General features: G+C 37.5%; 1 protein-coding gene across 7 annotated transcripts in view; it reads right to left on the reverse strand.

The window, feature by feature from the left end:
• Positions 1–17,388, reverse strand: part of DIAPH3 (diaphanous related formin 3) — a 473,996-nt gene that overhangs the window by 107,058 nt on the left and 349,550 nt on the right. For 5 of the 7 annotated variants that reach the window (XM_072976641.1, XM_072976639.1, XM_072976638.1 and 2 more), the window contains 3 exons: positions 9,691–9,804; positions 2,859–2,954; positions 2,339–2,398 (listed from right to left, as the gene is read on the reverse strand). In XM_072976641.1, coding sequence (XP_072832742.1) covers positions 2,339–2,398; positions 2,859–2,954; positions 9,691–9,804 — 270 coding nt within the window. The remainder of the gene's footprint in view (positions 1–2,338; positions 2,399–2,858; positions 2,955–9,690; positions 9,805–17,388) is intronic. The other 2 variants (XM_072976643.1, XM_072976640.1) reach the window with 1 other exon arrangement.

Genomic DNA, 17,388 nt, shown 5'->3' on the forward strand with positions numbered 1-17,388 from the left:
GTCCCCACCCCGCTGGGACTCAGGAGAAGTGTGGCAGACATTGAATGAGAATATTTTAAGGGAATGCATTTTGTAAAATGGGAAAAACCAAGGTGCTAGTAAGAGTGTACAGGTGCTAATAAGAGCATTTAGTTCAGCACTTAGGTTCAGACTGGGGTTCAGAAAAGACCTTCTGGAAAGGTGTGCACATGCTGCTCCTGCTTCTTGGCTCACCCTTGCTTTCAGGGTTTTGCCTCATTTTTACTCATCCCTCAGAACTCAGCTTCAATTTCAGATCTTTCTAGAAGCCAAGTTCTAATTGTCCTCATAACATCTGGATTGGTCCTACAGACTTCTTGGTATTCCCAAATCTCTGTGTGTTCCTGCTATTTTGGTATCACCAAATGTATGGGAATTATCACTCATCTGTCTCCCAACTGGGTGGTGAATTCTTAAAGGATATATCTACATCTTAAGTGCCTAGCAAGTGCTTAATAAATTTTGCTAAATATATGAATGAGTGAAGGTTTAGCAAGGAAAAGTACCAAACAATTTCTGCCTAGGTTTTAACCAAAGTTTTCTGGGTAGAGGCTTGGAGCACAGCACAAGGGCTGAATTATTCATGTGGACAATTTCTGTGCTTCTGAAGCCCATAGGAGTCACAATGCTTGAGCTCATCTTTTGCCAGAATACATCCTGGGACATTTTAGCCCCAAGGACTCAGAGGATACTTACTCATTCTGAAATAAAAATGACCTCTCTCTCTTTCTATCTCTTTCTCTCTCTCTCTCTCTGTTTCTATGTGTGTGTGTATCTATGTATGTGTGTGTGTATGTATATATATGTATATATATATATACATATAATCTACATCTATATTTACAATCTATCTATAATCTAAAATTACCATAATCTAACAGAGTATAAGTTTATTAAATTAATATAGATGTTTTAATACTGAGTTTTATTAAAAGAAATAAAAAGTGGTCCTAATTCCAAAAGATGGTTTAGCCTTATAATTCAAGCCACAGACAAGGAAAAGAGTGCTATCTAGTGGTTCAATCTGGCAGCAAGAGAGGAGACACACCAGAGGCTAGAAAACCTCTGAGAGGGTGGATGCCAGAAGTTCAACCTTATGTCACAAGAGAAAAAAGCGTACATACGTGGCTCATCAGGATCATGGAAAGAGGAAAAGACAGTGATTCAAGTAGTTGTATGTTAGGGCTCATTACAATTCTTTCTTCCTATTGTTAGAGTAGGGAAAGGCAAAATGATAAAAACATACTGTTGAAAATGTCAAAAGATCTAGAATTGCTGCAGATTTTTTTACCTTTTCCTCATTTATTAAGCATCTATTACATACACTTTGAGCAGGAAGGATCTACACAGCTGTTAAGAGACAATCACATTCATGTCTTTTTCTTATATGCCTCATACTTTTTTTAGGCTAGCCTAGAAATTTGACACATGTTTCTCTACTCAGTCACACATTAATACTTCTAGAACAAAATTCATAGGTACCCCCAAACAACTCCTGAGTAAAATCTGTCATGTATCTTTTCATTTCTAAATCTGGCAAATTTCGGTAACAATCTCACTGAATACATGGCAATCATGAGTGAATCTGGTTTTGACCATAAACGGTAAGCAGAACCTCGTAACACATTAAAAGTGAGGGCAAGGGAACCAAAGTAAATAAAACCCAATCAACACAACACGGCGCCTTCCAGACAGGAAGAGGGCTCCTTGGGGCTGGGTGTTCAGGAGCTAGTTAGAGAGTTTTGGAAGGGGTCAGTCTCAAATATTGGAGACTAAGTTAACTCACCTTCTTTTCAGTGATTCTAGCACATCCTTCCACAATCGCATCACATGAAGCTCATCTGCATTAAAGATTTTGCCAAAATGCTGGTCACAGTGTTCCACACTGTATTGGCAAATATGGTGGAGTAAAATAGGTAACAGACTATATTGCTAACTGTATCTTGATGTAAAGCAAATCTACTACTTCATATAGCATTAAGAAAGCACACTGCTTTTTAAAGTATATACTGGACAACACTGATCAAAAATATATGAAGGAACTTAACAACAGCAACAACAACAACAGCAGCAGCAGCAGCAGCAGCAGCAGCAGCATTCACTTGAGACCTGAAAGAAGAACCCTGGACACTACCTCAAGGGAACAACGGAGGGATGGAAAATTCGAGCGCACAATCTCATCGCAAATACGTACATCCTCACATTTTTACTATTTTTGTCATACTGAAACTTGAGACCTTCACAGCAGCCTACAAAATCACAGATCAACAGGATAAACGTAGATAAGAAGAACGTGCAATTTATGAATACGGTTTATTACCATGGTTACAAACTTTCAGAACAGGCCTCTGAGACATTGGACTGAGACTCTGCCGAATATCTGTTAAAAAAAATATGAAAGAAACTTAATATAGAGGTCTGTTCATCTGAAAAAACGTAACAGTATCAGACTCTTTTTCCCAAGGTTAAGTACTTCTGGAAGCGAAGCAATGCTTCAGTACCCTGAAAGACTTGAAGCAATAATGTTATGACTTTTACTTCCCATTTAATTATGCTGCTGTAAACTCCACTGGGATAAGGTACATATGGTTCTTTAGATGAGACCTGTCACACTAATCAGGCTCTTCCAGGTTCAGTGCATTGATTTGTTAATATGCTACTGACATTGGCCAACTGGAATGCTTCTCTCTCTGACACTTGTCATTGCAAACTTAGAAAACTTCTGAAGAGTTCTTGCCCACAGCACTACATTCTTGACAAGGAATTTAAAAAGAGGGGGAGGAGGGTTGTTCTTTGTGATAGTTCCCTAGAAAGTAACACGTAACAAGTATAATGTTCACCTTTCGGCTTCGGTGTCCTTTTCCTTCGGTCGCGGAAGGCAGCCCCCGACTGCAAGGCTTCCAGCAGACTATCCATCACTCCTGTCTCATCTCCTTCTGTGAAAAGAGATGCAGGGAATTCCATCAGCCCTCAGGGTTACCATAGCAATGTCAAAGCACACACAGAAACTGGTGATGGTATGGTGGGGGGTGGGATGATTTGATGCCAAGACTAAGCCAGCAATTTCAAAATATGATAGGACTGTAACTCCCTCATAAATCAAATATCTTTCAATGAAATCTGTCTCATTAGTGTCTGTGTTACTGTCCACTAAAGAGAACCGAGCTCCCCTGATTCACTTCAGAGCACTGCTTTCACAGTCTGGTGGCACAATAACTTTAAACGGAATGTGGTTCTAGTCATATCTGTGTCTCAGGTTCTCATAAATCACATTTCCTTCGTAGAAATGGGTTATTTTCCAAACATCAGCTTCTATTCTAAAATCGACCAGGTGTGAGAGAGTATTTCTGTTGTTGTTTCTGAGTTTCTGCTGTCTAAATTTATTGTGCAAATTATATTTCCAGGCTAACTTTTGTGAGCACGGCTCCCAACAACTGATTCTTCACATCAGAGGATAATTGTCCCCAGACTTGAGGTGACACAGAACAATCACTACAAACATTCACAGAATGTATGAAAAGTTTGCCTTCTATAATGAAAAAGAAACCAAAAGAGGCTCTCAAAAATCTAAAGGATTGCATCACATTATGATTAGTTTAAATTGATACTCTGTATAATATTGTTGGAGATGTGGCTATTGAACCAATTCTCTCCATAAATATCTGATATCAAATAATCATAGCTATTTATAGTTGTCAATGCTAAATATTATTGAAAAGAAACTAAAAAAAAAAAACTTTCAAAGAAACTACTGGTGCACCTTAAATTCATGGAAATGCCAAGGATTATTTTGTCCCTTAGAGAGAGAAGCTATTTTCAGGTATTCTCTATGAAATTGTATGGCTGGTATACAGTCATGTCTAAAGTAACCAGAAAACTATTTTCCTCTGGATTTTTAAATTTCTTTTTTTTGAGATGCAATCTTTTTACAGGGAACAGATGACAAATGCAGCAGAGTACAAATAACACACTCACTTACAGTTTATAAACAGATATATAAATATAAATATGTATTGGCCCTTTTCCATCTGGTTCTATTTCATTTTTAGAAAAGTACTAAACCTTGTATGTGTAATCACAAAAAAAGGTGGGTGAGAAATAGAGTATTCGGAGGTTGCTAACATACATGTAAATTTAATTCTAAAGTGGCTTGATGGCTATTTTAATTAAAATATATTAAATACTTCAGACAGGTTAATCAGCAAGTATCTAGCTGTCTTTGAAATTTTACACTCAAAGTCAACTATATTTTTCCCAAAAAGAACTGCAGGTAAAGCTAAATATTTAAGGTTGTGAATATATTTCATTAGTAAAGGAAACACTGAATTGTCCTCAGTAAGTCTGCTGTTGGTAGTGGTGTCGATGTAGTGATTGTGAAACTGTTATATGTGTATTACAAGCCTGAGCAGATGGGTAAACATGTTGATGCTCTTGACAACAGGGATGCTTATCAGGGGGAAGGAAATATAGACATGGGTTGGGGGAAGGAAAGGAAGAAACATGAGGTGCTGCACTGGATCTAAAGGTATCATACAAGCTCAAGCTTAAAAAAAAATACTTTTTCTAGCTTTGCGGCCCAAAAGAGCTTAGAAGTATGATACTATAGAAGCAATGAGCACAGCTGACCCACAGAGCTTGGTTTCTAAATATCATTACTCACTAATAGGAACTAAATTACTTAAAAAAAAAAAAAGGGAAAAAGGGATGATTCTAGGGCTGAGATCAAGAAAGTGTGAAATGTGCTAGGAAAATACTGTTGTACCGGAAAATAAGGAAGTGCTCAAAGACAGGTAGGGATATAATCAAAAGGGCAGAGAAGCCTGACTGAAGAATAGCTTTGGACAAATTTAGGACAATTTGAGCACTGAATGAGTAATGATGGGAATGGATTATTACACATCGGAAAAAGAACCATGCATCCATACTGATACTAAAAATTAAAAATTTTATTAAATACAGGGGAAGAAAAAGCTCTTCTTTAAATAATGTCAACCAACAGATATCAAAGATATAAAGAGGACTGAGTTCCATCAACATAAGAGATAGAGATATAAGGGAAACAGAAAATTCACCATATTACAACTCATACAGTGAGAATTAATTGGGCAGAAATCATCAATGGTTACAGAAACCACTGTATGTAAGGTTATGGAGGAACATGACATGGAGAAATCTGGCACATATCACCTTACCCAAATAATCAAATTTGACATCACCAGTAATGGGACTGGTGGCCGACTACTGCCTCCTGAATGATGCACTGATGCACAATACAGCCTTGTAATACTTCACAAAAAATATTTAACCTGAATCTAAATGTGAGGAAACAAGCATACAAATCCAAAGTGAGGGACGTTATGTGAAATAACTGGCCTGAGACCTTAAAAACTACCAATATTATGAAAGACAAAAAAAGAGGAAGAGAGAAAAAATGATTAGGAAAGCGTTAGGATAAAGGAGATTAAAGAGCCATGACAACTAAATACAACACACAATCTTCGATTAGCTCCTGGATTGTATAAAGTTATCAAAGACATTACTGTGATACTTAGAGGAATTTTAAAAAGCACTGGATATTAAATAATTATATTGTACTAATGTCAAATTACCTGAATGTGATCATTATATTACAGTCAGGCAGGATAATCCCAGTGTTCTTGGGAGACAGATGCTGACATGTTTAGGGTCACTAAACAGCTTATACCACAGTCCCATGTTCTCAACTTCATCCCTTTGAACATGCCGTTCTGTCTGCATAGAACACCCTTCCCACTTTCTTCACCTAGCTAACTCCTTCTTCTCCAAGACAGGTAACTGAGAATCCTTTCCTGACTTATGTGGGCTGAACTCAGTGCCCTTCTGTGTCCTAATGGCATGTGGTACAGATAGCAATAAGTCCTTTATAATATTGTTTACTTGATGGTTTCTACTACTAGAGTATGAATTCACCAAGGGCAGGGACTGTGGCTTTTATTTCCCTTTAAAACCTAGCAAAGAAGGTGTCCATTCACATATGTTGACTATATTAACAAATGAAGCACTAATACGGTGAGAGGGAAGGAGTCAACACACAGAGGAAGAAAGGTCATTGATGGGGAGGGGCCGGGGACGTGTGGGAGCACATTTCCACCACAACTTAACGGTTTACAACAACACAGCTTTGTGCCTTCCCTTCCCTTGTCTCACACATCCCTTCAATCGCCAAACCTTGTTCACACACGTGCCAATAGCTCAAGAATCGACCCAGAGTTTCCTTTTCTGACTAAGCTTTATGTTGGTGGACCAGAACTGTTATTTTCCACCTGAAATGTTCCTTGAGTTGCCTAAAGTCATGTTGCTTCTAGTTTCTCCCTAACTCTAATTCATTCCATACATTACAAAGTAGAATTATGATCCCCCAGCCACAAATTTTCAGTATCCCTTACTGTCCACAATATCAAGTCCCAATTCTTTCACTTGCACCTGACACTGATTCCAATTGCTTTTTGCATCTTATTTCTTATTTCCGACGTCACAACCTGTTCCTCAGCTAAAGGCAACTGCCTGTGATTCTCCACAAACCTTCTCTGTCCCATCCATCACTCTCTACCTGAAACCTCTATCCCTGGTCTTGTCCCCCAGAGCTGATGGCTTTGCTTGGCCTTCATTCCCTACATGCATAATGGGAAGAATACAATACTGAAGGAACAGGACCTGAATTCTAGTCTGCGCTCTCAACTGGCTACATAATCGTTCATGACACGTGTGATAGAGATAACATCTGTTGAGGGTGCATGAAGCCTAAGCAATTAAACAAGACAATACAAATAAAAGTACTTGGTAAATTGCTAAGTGATATAAAAATGCAGGGGAATAAATTCATAAATAAACTCCATAGTGCATTATAGGAAGTTTATGTAATATCTGATTTCTTCAACTTTTTTTTTTGGAGGGGGTGGGGAGGTAATTTGATTTATTTATTATTTTACTATCATTATTTTTTTTTTACTGGAGGTACTGAGGATTGAACCTAGGACTTCATGCATGTTAAGCATGTGCTCTGCCACTGAGCTGTACCCTCTCTGTAATATCCGATTATTATGTTTTAAGCATTGTTTTATATACATTATACATTAACTAACTGTTTTATCACATATTTGATTGTGTCCTTGAATAACATCAGTTCTAAGGGAAGCTCTGATCTAAAGTAGAAGTAGACTCTTAAAATAATCCAATGTTTAAGATGGAGACATAAAGTGAATGTTACCCCAAATACTGAAAATGCATTTAGAATATTCATTCAACACATGTTTACTGAGGGCTACTATGTGCTAGAACGTTATTAGGCATTAAGGATACCTAGGTCCCAAGAATTAACAAGAAATGTTTCCTACTCTCAAGAAGCAGAAAAGTGTGATAGGTGTGGGATGGATCTACTGGAGATGTAAGTTTTCCTGCTGATTTAGGACCTGACAAGTTGGCCATGGCAGGAACGGGGGAGGGAACAATACATCTGGCAAAACAAATACAGGTACAAAGGGAAAAGCTATGAATAAAACCAGAAATGAGGTCTAAGAAAGTACTTAAGTGACTCATATTTACATTATTCTAATACAAACCAGGGAAATAAAAATTAGCCATTTCATTGTAGACTAGAATTCAATTTCTTTAACTACAAGTCAATTTATACTCAAAATATTTATAGCCTCTCTCCTGCTGCGAAAACTCTTTTAAATAAATAGACTAACTGCAAGAGTCAAAGCTGTGCTTTGTCTGAATCACCTTGTTTAATTTGTAAATCATATTTTTTAAAACATTGCACAGCCTCAAGGGAAATGGAGAAGGGAGAGCTAAGGATGAGATAGTTCTAAAGCAGAATCAGCACGATACAGGGACAGGCTGAGGGTGGAGCTGCTAAGAAGATCACACGGGGACAACAGGGCTCTCAGAGAGAATAGCGGCCAAGGAATGAAAAGCGAATCTGCTGGATTGGACATTCGCAAAAATGATGGCTCCTTATTTCACAGACCTGTCAGAGGGTCTGGATAAAACAGTGGCAGGTATATACAAATACTCGGGAAATTAAAAAAAAATTATTAGTATAAGCCTAGAAATAATATTATTGTCCAACAGGAAACAACCATGGAATACTAACTGGAGGAGTGAGGGATATTTACACTGTTGCAATATTGTAAACACTGGCTGTTCTTCTGACCATCAGTCGTGACACAACTACCATGTGAAGACAGCAGAGGTAAAGGAGGAGGGGTACGCGAAAAGAGTGTAAGTGGGGAGAGGGCATAAGGGAACTAAACCTTCAACCACTTAGGAACTCAATGTCTAAAATGAAAAATGGACAAATAATAGTCTAAGCGTAAGATCTAGATATAAGGAAGGGGTAAAATACCAGAAAAAACAAAACAAAACAAAAAAACAAACCCTGAGAACTAAACACAGTTGCCTCTGAGAAGTAGGGGGAGTTGAGACGGTGAAGGAAAGGATATTTTATTTTGCTATGAGCCTATTGCATTTCATTTAGGAATTTGCAGAAATCACGTTGATAAAAACAAAGAAATTAAAAAATTCCTGACAGAAGAGACAATTAAGAAAGAGAAAGAGGGGAGAAAGTAACAGTTTGGATACATTAAGCTGGGATGCTCTACTGCAAGTGATTAAAGGTGTCTAGAAGGCTGATGGTTTCACAGGTTTAAAACTTGGGGGAGAAGAACTGGTTATACTAATAGGTTGAACTTAGAAGCATATTGATCATACCTGAAGCTAGAGTAAAGAGCAGAAGCATAGTGAAATGATAGTGAATGCACGTTTTACATTTGAACAACTTGTATTTAAATTCTGGCTTTCTACACTAATGAACTTATCTACAAAACAGAAAGAGACTCACAGACATAGCAAAAAAAACTTACGGAGGGAATGGGGGTGGGAAGGGATAAATTGGGAGTTTGAGATGTGCAAATACTAACTACTATATAAAAATAGATAAAAAACAAATTTCTTTTGTATAGCACAAGGAACTATATTCAATATCTTATAATAACCTATAATAAAAAATATGAAAACGAATATATGTATGTAACATGTATGACTGAAACATTATGCTGTACATCAGAAACTGATACACTGTAATTGACTATACTTCAATAAAAATAAATAAACTACATGAAGAACCAGGAAGCAAAAATTAAAAAAAAAATTCTGGCATTCCAATTAGAAATCAGTGTGACTTTGGGCAAACACTTAACCTTAACCCATTTTTCCCCTCTCCACTGTAATGTATGACTAATAACAGCACCAGCTTCAGAAGATTATTGGGAGGATTAAAGGAGATAAATCATATGTAACGCTCAACAGAGTGCCTGGCACATCATAAGAACTCAGTAACAGTTAATCATTGTCGTGGTTGCTATGGATACTATGGTAAAGCATGAGCTGTTAGGAAGAGTGTGGGTAAACGTAAGATGAGAGAGCTGAGGGTAAGCCGTAGGTGAACTAATATGCAAAGGGGGTTTCAGGAAGAACCGGCTGTTCTCAGCCTGTGACCGTTTTCCACTGTGTTCACTGTGCACGTGCCTTCAGAGCGCTCGTTTTTATTCCCACTGTATCTGATGCACCTTTTTCAAGTCTCACCGCATTCTATATGACTTCAGTAGAAGTAGAAGAAGATGTAAGACTAACCAGCTGGAATCTGGAGCGAGGAAAAGGAAGCAAGGCTCAGTTTCTCCAAAGAACTGTTGAAAATGTGCAGGGGATGCTCAAAATTCAGAGGCCCAGAGTTTAACCCAACTCTTTCTAAAAGAAACATAAGACAGTTGCCGCAACACAATTAATATGAATTTATTGTTCATGCTGCTAGTTATAGACCTGGGAACCAGGTTGTGTTTGTTTTACTTGGTAACCTAGGTCAGTCTTTAATCTTCTAGAATAAAGCTCAAAATACTACTTGACCCAGACAGCAAACAGACAGGAGTAACTTAAAACAATGTTTTTGAACTCGTCTAGATGTGAAACTGAAAATTTATTTAAGTCAAGGGAGTTTGAAAGCCAATTTTCACTGGGATTTAACTGATAAAATGGTAATCAGAACAGTTCTCTTCTCTATTGTAATTAAATGGCTGGCTCAACCATGAGAATTTTTATATTTAAAGACCCAGTATTTTAATATTTCTGATTTTTCTTACTATTCATTATTTGCATAACTTGAATTAACTTGAATCTATTTCCTGTTACAAGTTAAAAGAAAAAAAATTAGAATCTTTTACAAAGAAGGAAGTTTGTTTTTCTTTTTTCCTAAAACAAACAATTAAGGGCAAAGTCAAGGAATCAAAGTGCTGGGCTTAAATCTTGGCTCTCACTCTTACTAGCCGTGTGCCCCTTGAAGACCACCCTGTGCCTCCCTATTTCCTCAACTATAAGATGGGGATAATAGCAGTATCTACCTTAAAGGGCTGTTGTGAGGACTGAGGGAGCTAATAGATGTAAAGGGCTTAGGCTAGTGCCTCACACACAGTAAGGCCTCAACACACATTAGCTATCGTTGCAGCATTATGAGACTATTCTTCCTCACTCATACGGCACACACTGCTGAATGACCGATGCAACACATCAGTTCCCTGCCATCTCCTCGTCTGCTTCCACTACTGAGGCTGGAAAAGTTACAAGCTCATTTCCTGAGGCTCCCTTGCAGTGAAGCTGAGGGTGGCCGCAGGAGGCATTTCTGACTGATAAAGCATAAATGATCATCTGCTCTGGTGTCTGTAGGAATAGAAGAGGCATATGTTGATAATCTCTCTCCCTCTTCTTCCTATCCCGAATGTTTACTGGAGCCGTGACAGCCCGGGCTGCCATCACTCGTTGCCACCCCTCCTTGCTACCTTGAATACGCTTGGATCAGTGACAGTCGTCGTAATTCTGAGCACATGGCCATTCTTTCAGCTCCTCTGGATAAAATTCAAGGCTATATTTTCTAAGCTTGAGTGAAAATTATTTTGCAGATACATTTGAATGTGTAAACCACAATTATTACACTATTTATTACATTGTATCCCAATTGGAATCTAAATTATTTCATGTCTTATAATAAGAGTTATAGTGATATTTGTAAAATAAAGAATTTTTCTTATATGAACTCTCCAGTCTTAAAAAAAGAAATCCATTATTGGATGCCATGTATAAAGCATGGTTCTATTTTAATTATATAAACAGCCAGGAAAAAATGGTAATATAAATATACTGTTATAAACCAAAGTGTATTGTTAGTAACTTTTAACTTCCAAATCTCTTATGATCTAGATTCTGCTGTAGGAAAATGATTTTGGCATCATGATGATATCTAACTTACCTTCTGGAATTTTTTATGAAAGTTCTCTTATTTTTAAAACTAGTGTGAACAATTGACAAAATTCCAGAAAAATCAGTTACTTGTCTGCACATTTAACTCTCTCAAATAAAAAGGGCACAACCACTTTTGTAGCGTAAACATACTTAAGGCACAAGATTTAAAGAAACTGTATAATCAGTGACTGAGTTTGTCATTAGAAAAATACTATAGCGAAAACTTAGTTGGGTTGTATTAAACAGACATCCAATATTAAAACAAACAAACAAACAAAAAAACACAACTTGAATAAGTCAGACAGTATTTCCCAAACTAGCGTTCCCAAAAATACTAGTCCCATGAGAAGCTGTGTGTGTGTGTGTGTCCGTGTTCGTGTATATTGTGGGGGAAGTAGGGTGGTTCTGTGATCAAATAAACTTGGAAAATAATGTATAGTATATATTGCTCTTGGCAATTCATACTGAATACACACAAAAACTCACTTCATGATTCATGATAAATGTAGCATTTCAAATCAGAAGAGGATAAGAAAATATTCCATAACTACTGTGATGATGGTTGTTTATTTGGATACTACCCTGCTACTTACACCCAAATAAATCTCAAGTGGATCAAATATTTTGACATTAAGAAAATTAAATTGCAAAGTAAGCATACAGTATGGAAAGTATTTTTTCATTAGTTCTGGAATGGGAAGATCTTCCTAGATAAAATCTGAATGCTCAAATGTCATACAGATTATACCATAATAAATGTCTACAAGAATAATAAGAACAAAATCTACATATAAAAAATGAAAGGAGTGCAGAGGGTATAGCTCAAGTGGTAGGGTGCTTAGCATGAAGGAGGTCCTGGGTTCAATCCCCAGTACCTCCACTAAAAAAAATTATTAACTAAAAAAACCTAATAATCCAGACAAAAACAAAACAAACAAAACAAAACCAAAAACAAACAAACAAACAAAAGAACAATAATGGAGAAATTAGAAAAAACACCTGAAAACAAGTACTCCCTAAAACTGATTTGCTTGAAATGAAGAACATTTAAGACCCAGCAAAACAAACAAATAAACAAACAAAAAAAACCCAAACCAAAAACAATTCAAGAATAAAAATTTTAAAAAAATCAGGCAAATGATATGTTCAGGAAATCACTGTAACCAAGTAGAACCCTGCTGTCATCACTGATGACCATCTGATACCTGTAAAGGTGTTTGTAACTGCTTAATTGTATAATAGTTTAAAGGGTTTTCCTCTTGCTCTTGCTGACCAGGGTTGGACTGGAGAGGAGAGGGCTTGGGTGGTCTGCCCAACCCCCTTGTGGTGCTTCATGCAGGGATCATGCTCAGTGCCCTGCTCTTGCTCCCAGTGCCCTCCTTTTGACCCCCTGAGGTTTCCTGTTTTCCTGTTGTTCGAACTACAGGTTTCAGCCTGCAACAGGAGACTTCAGCCTGCAACAGGAGACCTCAGCCTGCTTAAAAGGCTAAAAGTACTTATGAACCTGACTTCAAACTGCACAAGTTTTCCTCTAGAACTCCTTTCCATGGGCCCTCTTTCTATGCATCCTTTGTTCTAGCTACAGGAATATTAAGAGAGTCCCAAAGCCAGAGGTGAACTTCATACCCAGCAGAGGAAAGAGGCCCACTGTATCTGCAAAACCAAGAACAACTTTTACAACAATTTGTTACCCTATATATGATTTCTATGGACACTAGCTCTGCCCCTTGAACTCTTGAATGTTTACTATAAAACCCCCTGCCTTCTGTCCTCAGCAGGCTCACAGTCTTAGGGGCATTAGCTCACTGTGACCTCCTTTGCCTGGCCAAGAAATAAAACTGCATTTTCTACTTCATGCAAAACTCTTTCCTTGAGTCTCAATTCAGTAAGCAGGATATGGAGGCCATGTTTTGGCATACCATCATAAAAGCAAATAAACAGGGCTTTTATACAAAAAATATACTCCTCAACCTCATTCATAATTAAAGATATTTCAAAGACATCATGAGAGATCATTTTTCACCTATCAGCATGGCAATAATAACAAATGAGGATACATTGTAATGGTTGGAAAAACAGGTCATTCCATACACTGTTGGTGGAAATATAATATTAATGCAGTCTCTTTGGAACTCAATTTGGCAATCTGTATCAGAAATAAAATGGCACATACCATTTGATGAAATAATTTTTTCTAAGAAAATCATCCTACTTACAACTCACGTGTGCAAGGGCATGTGAATAAGGATGTTCATTACAATGTTGTTTATAATAACAAGAGATTGAAAACAACCTACATGCCCATCTATAAGAGATAGACTAAATAAACTATGATATTCATATACTAAAATATGCTGATATGAGAAAATACAATGAAGCATATTTAAATTGTTGATACGGACCATATCCAAAATATAGTAAGTGAAACAAGCCAACCACTTATTTTATCAATAAGGACATTGAATACAGACATTTCTATGACCATTCACAGCTATTAGCTACAAAGCAGCGGATAAATTTCATGACTTCCTGCTTAGCAATTACTCCACCACATGATGTGGAAGAAAGGCATTACCTCATCACTCTTTCTGTGTTAAATGTTTGTTTCAGTGTCTCCCGTGTAAGTGTTCAAGTGCCCAACTCTGATTAGCTTGTTCATGGTGACATATTCTAACAATTACTAAAGAAAAGAAAATTTAAAACCAGCACTGACTCCCTGGCAAAAAGAATGCTACCGGAGTTGTCTTTGTGTGTTCTATCAAGTCTAGGAGGTTGAACAGATGCCTTCAGATGCAAAAGTACAGAATGTCAGGGGAAAAATAATGTATCTGGTTAAATATATATGTAGATGTGAAATGATAATGACATTTCACAAGATGTGACTCTCACACAAGTGAACATCTATAACTCTTTAATCACTCAGTAACCCAGAGAGGAAAAGGTTGATTACAAGGCATAACCCCACCATTCTAAGCAGAAGCTTAACTTGTTTTCACTCTGAGAAATAAACCTGACAGGGATTAAGTTTGGCAATTCCGTACTTCCTGTTGAAAATTTATTAGGATATATTTTAAACTCATTTTAATATTTTCATATATTAGTAGAAAAATTTTAAAAGAGACTTTTCAATGGCATGGTTCCTCACTAAGTTTTTGAACAAAGAATGAAATGATTTTAGACAGAGAAAATAAAAATGCTTAATTCAATAGCAAGAATCCAGGGGAGGCTAAATGAGGGAACAGAAGTGGTTTCACAGGAATCTTCTTTCAGGAGAAGATGGGATAAACAGACTTGAAGTCATAAGGGGCCCCTCTCAACCAGCGGTAACTGGAATACTGAATGAGGCCCAAAGGGGCCCCAGAGTCATGCTCTGACAGCAGCATATGGTGCACACTGGAAAAACGGAAAAATAAGGTCAGGAAGGGAGGCTGAGGGAGCTTGGATTCAAGGCTGCAGAAGCGTCAGAGAATGTTTTTGAAAGGTGTGAAATAATCAGAACTGTACTTCACTGTGATTAAAGCTGGCACAGTGTGAAGGTGTCAAGCGTGGGTGACTGGGAAAACGGTGGTCTCATTAACCCAAAATGAGAACATAAAAATCAGGTTTTATGTGGAACATGATCAGTTAGGTTTTAGATGAACTGATTTTGAAGTGCTGGCAGAATACTCAAACTATTTTGCCCAGGAAGTAGGTGGAAATATAAAACTATGAAGTCTGTGGTTCAATTTGATCCTATAAATACACACTAAGGAACAGTGGCAGACACTGAAATCAGCCCCTGCCCTGTTGTCATGGGACTTACAGTCTAAGGGCAATTTCAACACATAATTTGTGACTACCTGTACAGTGAACGTTCCAAAGAAGAAAGCAAAGTGGTATGAAATTGCTTAATACAGAGGCAGTAGGTTAGAGATACAGCTGTGGTTGCCCAGTGATGATTTCAGGGTTTATTCTTTGATGCCCGTACCTGTATTTGCACTTAAGCTTCCGAAGACGGGTTTTATTTGTACTTTAAAATACACGACCTTATAGGAAGCACAGTAAACAGTGGAAATTTGTGTATTAGCATTTCAGGTGCCAAGAATGTTCTTAATTAAATGCCAGATCCCTACTGCCAACCCTGCCCAAAAAAGTAATTTTACTAGATTTAAGTTCTTCGCTCATTTCTAACATGAATTTGTGGTTCAAAGTATTATTATTTTTATTTAAGTATAGTCAGTTTGCAATGTTGTGTCAATTTCTGGTGTATAACAATGTTTCAGTCATACATATACATACATATATTCCTTTTCATATTCTTTTCCACTGTATGTTACTATAAGATATTAAATATAGTTCCCTGTGCTATACAGTATAAACTTGTTGTTTATCTATTTTATATATAGTAGTTAGTATCTGCAAATCTCAAACTCTCAATTTATCCCTTCCCACTCCCTTTCTCCTCCTGGTAACCATTAGTTTGTTTTCTATGTCTGTGAGTCTGTTTCTGTTTGGTTCAAAGTATTATTAAGTATTCATTATTTTTTCAGTTCATTTCAAAGAAGAATTACAGATTTATTCTGCACAAATATGCTATTCTTTCCCCAATCAAAATGCAGAATTTGTGGCATTAATATTACAAACTGAAGATACTTTAAAATCCTAATCAGAGTAACAGCAACACATTTTTGAAAGAAAGGAAGTCAGCAAAGACAGTAAGGCAAGTCTGAGTGAGTGGAAAGTGGGGAGGAAAAGGAACTGACATATGCTTTGGGAGAAAGCAAATAACACAGAAAAGAAATGAAAATGGAAGACAACTGAACTTTCAATGAACTCATTAACAATCGCAAAGAAACCAGAGGCAAAAAATGTGCTAAACTCTCTCAAGAGAACAATAGATTTTCTCCTTGACTACAAAAAGCTGACAAAGTGAATATAGAAGCCCCCAAATAAAAACTGATATTAGGTAAGTGTGAGAACAATTTTATTTAGAAAAAAAGGAACGCACGAGGAAAAGAAAATAAATCTAAACGTGAGTTAGATATATGGGGAACCATCACTTTGACTGAATACCTATGTGCTAAGGTCTGTGTGGAACATTTTACCTACATTTTCCAATTTAAGTCTCACTCCACCCCTGCAAAGTAGCTATTATCAAATCCATCTGAAAGCCAGGGAACCCAAAACTCATCAAGGTGATGTGCCCGAAGCCCGACAACAGGTAGGTAGCAAAGGCAAGGGTTGAATAAGTATCTTCTTGATTCCAAAGATGACAGTCTCTCCATTATATACACTTTTCTTGACACTCTGTATTGTGACACTCTTGATACTCTGCATCTGTGCTGTGTGATAACTGAGAAGTACTCAGATCTATTGCTTTGCTGAACTGTACTTAGAGGTGTTTTAGGAAATGCCTCAAGGCACAAGGAGACCATGGATTTCATAGCTGGGAACTCAGCCCACAAGCACCGATTAGGTTTCCCCAGATTCACTGGGAGTCAGACGCCTTTCTCCAGAACCAGGCAGTATATGAGCTGCAGGTCACTGATGACTCTCCCTCAAAGAGAAAGGCCAGAGATACCCTCCTTCTCCTAGGACCAGGAGTATCTGGAAATACTGGAATCAGTCCAGTCTGCAGTGGCCTCCTGGTTCCTCCCTACAAGTCACCTACTGGACAGTTGCTACAATTGGGTTAAAACCTAGAGGCCAGCCAAACCACTGCCACTATCATTCTCAGTCACCAAGTCCAAGAGGTAAGTCCTATCTGATCTCTATTTCATGTAGTATTTATTGACATAAGCCACTTCTCTACCGCCTTGATGTCTTCAACGCACATTCCTTTTACCACTATGTGAAAACTGGAGAGAAGCTGTCCCTGCCCTCTTCTAGTAGACACTGCTCATCCTTTCATGCATTATGTGTCTAAAGTCTTTGGGGTGTAGGTGGAGGAGAGGGGAGTGTCTGTTTTCTCCCTGATCTTTACTGCTACATTTGACTAGTTAAAAAAAAAAACAAAACAAAAAAACACCTCTCCTTTGAGACACGTGTCTTTTGTTATGAATT

The sequence above is a fragment of the Vicugna pacos genome, chromosome 14 (genome assembly GCF_048564905.1).
Source record: "Vicugna pacos chromosome 14, VicPac4, whole genome shotgun sequence".
Lineage (NCBI taxonomy): Eukaryota > Metazoa > Chordata > Mammalia > Artiodactyla > Camelidae > Vicugna > Vicugna pacos.